The sequence below is a fragment of the Setaria viridis genome, chromosome 5 (assembly GCF_005286985.2).
Source record: "Setaria viridis chromosome 5, Setaria_viridis_v4.0, whole genome shotgun sequence".
Classification (NCBI taxonomy): domain Eukaryota; kingdom Viridiplantae; phylum Streptophyta; class Magnoliopsida; order Poales; family Poaceae; genus Setaria; species Setaria viridis.
The window spans coordinates 32,561,332-32,569,730 of NC_048267.2; the positions used below are offsets into that span (position 1 = coordinate 32,561,332).

At 44.7% G+C, this 8,399-nt stretch overlaps 2 protein-coding genes across 3 annotated transcripts; one reads left to right on the top strand and one right to left on the bottom strand.

Annotated features, from left to right (window-relative positions):
- Positions 1–3,732: 3,732 nt before the first annotated feature.
- LOC117858128 (peroxynitrite isomerase Rv2717c) lies at positions 3,733–5,772 on the top strand. Its single transcript, XM_034741135.2, has 4 exons — positions 3,733–3,980; positions 4,091–4,231; positions 4,914–4,982; positions 5,435–5,772. Exons 1-4 carry the CDS (start codon positions 3,807–3,809, stop codon positions 5,552–5,554), a joined length of 504 nt encoding a protein of 167 aa, XP_034597026.1. The 5' UTR covers positions 3,733–3,806; the 3' UTR covers positions 5,555–5,772.
- A 365-nt stretch (positions 5,773–6,137) lies between these two features.
- Positions 6,138–8,399, bottom strand: LOC117858129 (large ribosomal subunit protein eL43z). 2 transcript variants are annotated; one of them, XM_034741137.2, is made up of 5 exons: positions 8,282–8,399; positions 7,129–7,168; positions 6,946–7,034; positions 6,489–6,571; positions 6,138–6,381 (listed from the first exon to the last, which is right to left on the bottom strand). In XM_034741137.2, the coding sequence occupies exons 1-5, from the start codon at positions 8,282–8,284 to the stop codon at positions 6,318–6,320; spliced, it is 279 nt and encodes a 92-aa protein (XP_034597028.1). In that variant the 5' UTR covers positions 8,285–8,399; the 3' UTR covers positions 6,138–6,317. The 2 variants fall into 2 exon arrangements, with proteins under 2 accessions (XP_034597028.1, XP_034597027.1); XM_034741136.2 differs by lacking the exon at positions 8,282–8,399 and having other exon boundaries at positions 7,129–7,195.

The following is an 8,399-nucleotide window of genomic DNA, read 5'->3' on the forward strand; positions in this document are numbered from 1 at the left end:
ACTCGAAACTACTGCATTTGACTAAAATGTACTCGGAGGCTTGTCTACATACATCTATGGGCCCACCAAAAGGTTTGGACACACCCATATACAGGGCTGTACACCGAGGCATGTTAGACATGGGGACTACGGTGCAGGACGGCGTAGTCTACGTGGAGGATAGGAACTAGTTGAGGACTTAGAGACTACTCGTAGTAGTTAGAGTTGAACTCTCTAGTCAAATCTGACTAGTATTTTTGTAAAATAACCGACCTGTAACCCTGCTCCTTTGACATATAAAGACGGGCAGGGACCCCCTCAAAACGAGTTCGATTGAATACAAAAGAAAACAACACACATGACGTAGGGTATTACGCGATCTAGTGACCCAAACCTGTCTAAATCGCGTGCCTACGTACACCATCAAGTTCCTGATTTCAGCGACACCCACCAACCAAAACTCTACCTTGGGTACTCCCCTTGGTAGGTTACCTGGTTTAAACACCGACAACAGTTCCACAGTAGTACCAAGGATATAGTGTAGCAGGACCGTCTTCATGTCCACTCCATGTGGACGACTTCGGTGCGTCATCATTACATGCATTCTATTCCATTACAAATACAGAAGAAAATTGACAATAACACTTCTTAGTTCGATAACAGCGTACACAGGCCGCGGAGGGATCGATGAGGAGTTTGTAGAGGATGAGATCTAGAGGACGAGTTCGGCATGGGTGGACTCCTTTTTCAGCTATGACGCTGAGGAGATAGGTACTTCACAGTTGGGTGACACGCCCGTGCCTCCGACATAGGGCTACACCTAGGACTTCGCGACACTAGCTGCAGCCACACCAGGATGTCCGCCTCGCGAGGTTGCTCCTCTGGAGCCCTTCACGTATGATCAATTCCAAACCAGAGCAGCGCAACGGGCCACGAGACGTGGTCATGGTTGTGGTACTGTGCGTCACAAGCGAGGGTGAATTTAGTTCATAGGACCTCCTTTATCTTTTGTAGGCTGGGGCAGGCTATGATGTATGATGCTTTAGACTATGATGTATACGCCTTTACAGACTACATTATGTAGGCCGGTGCAGAGACTTTGATAGCTATGCCGGTGCAGGCTATGATGTCCATGCATGTCTTATTCAGTTGGCATTATGAACATGGTCCATGGACCATGTCAGTAGCGTTCTATATATGAGTCGTTCAGGCAACATTTAAATGCACTACTAACACTTTCCAACCCGAATCCACCATTTGTAGTGAGGTTGCATCTCCCTATAAGAAATGTCATCATGGAGGTAGGAGCAAAATAGGGTACCACCATGGAATGAGCGCCCCAAATGTCACTGCGGCTTCCGTGCATGTTTGCAAGTATGGGAGGATCGCATACCTAGGGGGAAGAAGGGGTATAGATACTTCAAGTGTCCCGATATTGACGATGATTTCAAGGTCAGTCCATTCATAAATATTTTAAATATATTTTCTATGTACCGGTACTTTGAACTAATCAGGAATGAACATGTAGGCATGCACATTTATGGAATGGATCAACATTAGGCCTTTACGGGAGGTGCCCATAATCCCAGTGGTGCTAGAGACCAAAGGCCAATACTATGGTAGGCTAGAAGCGGCTCGAGATGCAGCACGTGCTGCTCGGCTCGAGCAAGAGCGACGCATCCACCAACAACAAATCCGTTTGAAGGGCAAGGAGGATGAACTGCAGAGGCGGCGCGACCAGTTAGGTGCTCGAGAAGTAGCACTGAAACAGCAGGAGGAAGAATTCGAAACTCGTCAGGCACAACTCCTCCAGGAAGAAGAGCGACGGAAGAAGATGAAGAAGCAGGGGGCAGAATGTTCCTCCAAAACAACGAGGAAGGGGAAACTTTCCTAGTTCACCCAGTAGAATGTTAGTTGTGCCCTACCAATTTACATTACCTAAGGCATTTTATGCTAGGGAAGGTGCTCTTGAGGTTTGTCATATTGGGTGTCTCGGATGCCATTGTACTGTTGTTTGTACTATGATAACATTTCGTCTCCATGCTTCGAGTACTCAAATTCCACACTATTCCTATTATACTGCTATGCTGCCAGTACAATACTCAAATAGTGCTAAACCACTGTTGACGTGAGCCCTCACTGAAAAGCCTACACTATAAACTGCAAGGACCCTGAACGTGAGCCTTCTCAGGCAGATGGGACTCGATATTGAGCCCTACGTCCCTGCACCTGCAAAGCCTATATCTAGCCTTTTTCAGGATGATTGAACATGACGGGGTAATGAGCACATGGGTGCGCAATGCATCTTCATCTTAGCACTCCTTATATTAGACCTCCCTCTCCCGTATCCTTCCACACCACTGAGCAGGAGGAAGAACAATAGTATCCGCAAGAGGGAGAGGTCGTGGGAGGAGGGGAAGAGGAGGGGATGCTCCTATTCCCACCATCATTTGGCTAGATTTTTTTGGCCCAACGGAGTATGAGGCACCCCTCGACGACTTCCCTCTGGAGGACAGGGCTAACTACGTCCCTCCAAACTCCCTTAGACCTTATGACGACCGTCATGATGCGTGGCCAATGTGTCACCATGACGTGGTTTGTGTCGTCCAGCTGTTTGATGACTATAGTGATGGAAGCCGGCGTTTCTTTCGATGCTTGTATGGCTTGGTGAGTCAAGTTATTACTTCTATACTCTTCCTAAACTTTTTGTGCTACAAACTAACTCACGTTCAATCTTATCTTGATGAAGGAAACTGTCGCTATGCGAAGTGGGTTGATCCACCACTTCCTGACCCAACCCAAGAGTACATCCACTATCTCAAGTGCAATATTTTTGACCTCGAGCGTAAGGTCGAAGATCTTCAACCGAAGTTGATGCAAATCCTTGGACGGTTAACATCGTAGGTGACTTGATTTGTACCGATCCATGGTGCAAGTGCCCCTACCACCACAACAAGGATCGCTCCTCGACTCCGCCATCCTCTGTGGGGCTGGCTACTATGAGGCTGGGCCCTCCTAGCTCTCGCAAAGCTAGTTCTACTAGAAAGTAGATATGGCTTTATCCCCAGCTATTTCAATTATCTAAGTCATGTTAGGTTTAGCAACGGCACATGTTTAGGATAGCATCCGTGCCGCACATGCCACTGCAATCTATAATTAATTGTTCACCCTAGAGTCGTTATTGTTCGTATGTTGTGCACAAATTCGTTTCTGTCTGTTGTAATTTTGATGGAAACAGCTATGTATCTAAAGGTCAGGAGTTAATTCATTTTCAATTATTTCCTCGAAGCGCTCTGCTTCTCTCAATTTACGAAGTTTCATATTGTAACTAAAAGTGATATGAAGTGATATATCTGAATATTTAGTGCTTCCAATGTAACTTGATATTTTTGATTTTTTTTTACTAGAACACAAAATTACATGAAAACAAAATAAAAAAAATTCAAGTTATAGCCGGTTCAAACGGCTACCGGCTATAGCTGCTAACACACAACAAAACCGGCCGTTGGAGGAGGAAGCTAGATACCGACGTATAAAACGGGGAGCTAGCTACCGACATGTAAAACGGCGGTAGTCAGCTACCGCCGTTTCAATCGGCGGTAACAAGCTGCCGCCGCCAAACCGCGGTGGCTAGCTCCACCACTCAAATCGTCATTTGATCCGGCGGTAAAGTTCTATTTCTACAAATTTTTGGGTCGACTATTTATTTCTACAAAATTCGTAATATAAAAAATAAAAAAAATTCCTGTCTGCGCTCGCTGTGCCCCGCGAAGAAAGCGAGGAGCTGAGCGGAAAGTCCAGGACCCAACCGGAGCCACCAAGGAAGAATGGAAACCGCCGGAGCAGCCACGCCGCCCACGCAGCCGCCGGCGACGCACCCGGCGGTGGCTCCGCTAGCGTTCCTGCTGGGCAAGTGGCGCGGGGAAGGCGAGGGCAGCTTCCCCGCCATCTCCTCCTTCCGCTACGGCGAGGAGCTCCTCTTTTCGCACCACCCCTCCAAGGTGCGGTCCTCCCTGCCTGCCCTGTTTCCCTCACGAGAAATCCTCCCTTTGGTTGCCCAAATCTGAGATGTTTCCCCTTGAATTGCCGGATTGGTGGTGGGTGGGTGCAGCCGGTGATCTCGTACACGCAGAAGACGTGGAAGGCGGCGTCAGGCGAGCCGATGCACGCCGAGAGCGGGTACTGGCGGCCCCGCCCCGACGGCTCCGTCGAGGTGGTCATCGCGCAGAGCACAGGCCTCGCCGAGGTTCAGGTGAGCTCCTAGTGCCAATTAGTATCTTCTCTGCAAGCATACTGTTTAGTTCTGCAATCTGTTTAGTTCTTGGTGAACTACTGCAGATTTTGTTTGCTTTCACCAGCATCGGAGGAATGACTTGTGATGCTGTGCCAAGAGATGCAGGAAACTAGCTGCATCACTAAAACTAGTAATGAATAGCATTTGCCTGCAGAAGTTTTATGATATTCCTGCACTATGGGAAATTTGTATTATCGACGATATATGGAAATGAGTACGAATAGCATTGTACTAGTAAAATAGCTAACTATAATAGTTTTGTGAATTGGAAATGTTACTAGGAAACAGAATAGGAGTTAATGGAAGGAAGTATGACTGTATGAGACAGACAGTCTAGGAACAACTGATACTTTGAGTGCAATTGTGCAAAGTAGGTACAGCTAATAATCATCCCTTGAGCCTTGTTGATGAATTAAAAGTAAAAGTTCCCTTTGTAGTTATTTCTGTTTAAATTTAAATTATATCATGCCTGTGGCTAAAAGGTACTCATAACTTAGATTCAGCATGGTACAAATTAGGATCCATCAGGCGGGGCTAGCTGAAAACTATGTTACTTTCCTGAAAGTTTGTATCTGTTCATATTCCTAAAGTGATGTGTGTTTGATTACTGAGCCACGTTTTTGTTTTTATAAAATTGCAGAAGGGTTCATATGATGCTGAAACGAAAACAGTGACACTCCAAAGCGAACTTGTAGGCAACGCGTCAAAGGTACTTCTCACTGGATAACTATTATTGTTCTCTGTTATCGTCGTTTCTATTACATTTTCATGTCATATATCAGAAAAATGGATCATGATACAGAATATTTCAAGCTTCTATACTGATAGCGAGCTACTTTGGTATTTTACACCAAGAAATCCATCTTTGCTTACGGAAGTCTACTTGCTACATTTCTGCACTATGGATGCCTTTTGTGTTCATGAATTATGCAAGTATAGCTTGGTTGGTCCATCCCATAGGTTCAGTCTGTTTTGAAATTGCTATTTTGAACTTCTGTAGTTTGATTGCATCGCCTTCACACATTATCCTGAGCTGGATGCCTGGATCTATTTACGGATAGTACAATTCTTAATTGCATGGGGTCTCATCTGATTCTGATGACATTCACTGGATACATGGAAGTAGCTATTGTCTTTTCTACTAATACTTAATTTTGCCAGGTGAAGCAGATCACAAGAGCGTTTCAAGTGACAGATGGGGAGCTCTCGTACGTCGTTCAGATGGCAACAATCACAGCTAGCCTACAGCCACATCTCAAGGCCCTTCTCAAAAAGATTTGAAGATGGCTGCCAATCTCCTATAACGAGGCCTCTTCGCTAACCTGAGAGTTGTGCTGAGCATGCGCTGCTCCGTTATTACCAGTGGGAAAGTTCAATAAGCTCTTAGAAACCATCACACATGTAAACTGCTTTGCTTGACACCTCATATTCAACGGTCTCTATTTTGATGTTTGGTTCAAGAAATGGAATGAATTGATCCAATGATCCATTATCAAGCATGAGCTGCTCCACAAATCGTTCTGATAAAACCTTTCCGTGTTTTAGCGAGCGTTTAAAGTTAAAATAAACAGCTTAACGTTAAGGGCGGCAAACGAATTTCAAGTGGCCCAGGTTCCAGAGAGTCAAGTGGGCAAAAGCAGACGGGATGTGCATTCCGATGCCACCTCGTACAACCAGTGGCAACCATTCAGAATGCGCTTCAGCCAGGATCAAGAGATTGAACCGCCATAACAAAGAGCTTGGACCCTAGTTGATTTCTAGGAGATGCAGCAAAAGAAATGAAGCGAAAGAATAGCAACCTGGGGATGCAGAGCGTAAGAAACTAAGAACTGCAAGGAAATTCGACATCATGAATGGAAGCATATGATCAAGACAGGTCAACTTTGCAACGGCAACCAAGTACAAATTTTAGCACCATAACTTTAGAGATCCTTAAGCATAACCAGAATATTGAAGGATGTTCTTAGGCCAAACAGCCATATAGCAATTAAAGTCTTAGACACTACAAAAAGCCCAGGACTACTGCAGAGGAGCTCAGCTCCGATCATGCTTCAGTCTGCTCCCTCAAGCGCCGGATCGTGCTCCTGACAGTGACTGCACTAGCAGTGCTGCAAAAAGCACACAAGAATTATAACATTCGCAAAAAAAAAAAGTATGGTTGTTTCGGAGAAAAGAGTCAGACAATTAATTCTTTGGTTGAAATGAACAGACGTACTTCATGGTGTAAGCACCACCAGCCTTGACCTTTCCGCAGTCCTTGCATCCCCAAATTCCAACTGCTTTCCTCTTCACGGCAAACTGGTAAGAGAACACAGCAAAGGTAGCATTAGGGGAAAATAACACTTCACATCTATATCTTACATACAAATGCTCAGCAAGCTTATAAACCATTCAAATATAAGACCAAACAAACAAAATTGACAAGAAATATATTTAAAACAGCCACTTTCAGGAGATTAAATCCCTATACAGTCAGTTTAGTCTACTTGACCATTCAACTGAGGCAAAAACAAACAAAATCAACAAATAAATATATTTAACACATGCTGCTTTCATGAGCTCAAATCACTAATAAATTGTTCAGTATAGTTGTGGTGATAACAAATACAAAGTAGTCATAAATAAAGACTGTAGTAAACAGGTCTAAAACAATCAACAGGAACCCAACATACCTTTCCACAGAACTCGCAGAAGTACTTGGAGTGCTGAGACACCTCCATCTTCTTGATTTGCTTACGCAAGCTAGCACCATACCTAGTTCCTACAACATTGTAATTTGCAAAGGGTTAGCTTCAGAAAGTCCTAGAAGCATGGACAACAGGACAAGAATATAGGCCATATTTTTAATCACATACCATATTTGCCGACAATTCCGGCCTTCTTGGTGCGCTTCGTCTGCAACAGCATTCCAAAAACAACAAATTACACAGCAGCTTAAAAATTTTGTTTATACAGAACTAGTACAAGTGCAGTACTAAAGTATTAATGCATCTTAGAGACAAGCTGATGGTAGATCCACAATAACATCAAGTAGCATACACTCTGGTTGCCAATCCTAACATCAGATATGCAAGGCGCTAAAATGTCAGAAAGTAATGCTAGAGACCTACATTCCACTAGCAACCTGTGCAAACCAACCTAGTGTTACAATCCAAGTTAATTAATACATTTAGCACATGTGGTCTCTATCAGGTGGAAAAATGCAAGTTACTTGTTCAGGTAACACAAACAACCAAAGAGTACAGGGCTGAGACTCAGATGATTCCAAAGAAAAAGGTGCTACAAGCCATTGTTATGCTAAACACTTGTTCATTAAAAGTGAACCTTGAAAGCTGTCAATATGAGGTATTCATATTAAATAGATTGAACTTAGCACAGGAAGCCATTGTCATGCTATCAGGTGCAAAAGAATTCTAGCAGAACTGAAACATATGGCCAAAACGAACAAAGAACACCACTACGGTGTTGCAGACTTTGTGCAACGTGAGGGTATACTACAGTTCGCAGCAGTGACCAATTAGTACCAGGTGCTTCGTGCTTTCCTTGCACAGAAGGTAAGTTGTTCCATCCCATTGCCCGAACCTCACGACCAAAGTGCGTCCTATACCTTACTGACGGTTCATAACCCCCAGTGACTGTAGCTCGCTAAGAACACTACATCAACGCCTTTAATCTACCTAAACCCAACCAAACACATTCAGATTCCAAGAGGATTGGGAAAATACAGCTAATGCTCAAGTATTTGAAACCAAAATCGCATCCAAACTCCCAAAGTAGTATAGAGAACTCGTCCCATCACCGCGCATCAAACTGTAGCCAAACTACAATCCTAAGCGCCCACAAACGACCTCGCAATACACATCCTAACAAGCCGCATAGAACCACGCATCATCCGATGAGCAACACGGATTATAGCATGTCCCAGATCTACGATTGCAAATCCGCAGAAGGTACATGACTTCGGCATGGGGGAGATGAGGAGGAGAGAAATGGAGAGAAATGGCGTACCATCGCGTCGACGGGACGAAGGCGGCTGCTGCGACGAGGCGCGGGGCGGCAGCGGGCGGCGGCGGCGCAGTTGCGGGTAGGGCTCGAGGTGGAGGCACGATAGAGATGTTATATAGGG

Coding starts and splice junctions, on each gene's coding strand:
- LOC117858129 (XM_034741136.2), bottom strand. CDS start 7,180: ATGCTGTTGCAGACGAAGCGCACCAAGAAGGCCGGAATTGTCGGCAAA. Junction 7,035..7,128: donor CGGAATTGTCGGCAAATATG/GTATGTGATTAA, acceptor ACAATGTTGTAG/GAACTAGGTATGGTGCTAGC. Junction 6,572..6,945: donor TCTGCGAGTTCTGTGGAAAG/GTATGTTGGGTT, acceptor TTCTCTTACCAG/TTTGCCGTGAAGAGGAAAGC.
- LOC117858128 (XM_034741135.2), top strand. CDS start 3,807: ATGGAAACCGCCGGAGCAGCCACGCCGCCCACGCAGCCGCCGGCGACG. Junction 4,232..4,913: donor CAGGCCTCGCCGAGGTTCAG/GTGAGCTCCTAG, acceptor ATAAAATTGCAG/AAGGGTTCATATGATGCTGA. Junction 4,983..5,434: donor TTGTAGGCAACGCGTCAAAG/GTACTTCTCACT, acceptor TAATTTTGCCAG/GTGAAGCAGATCACAAGAGC.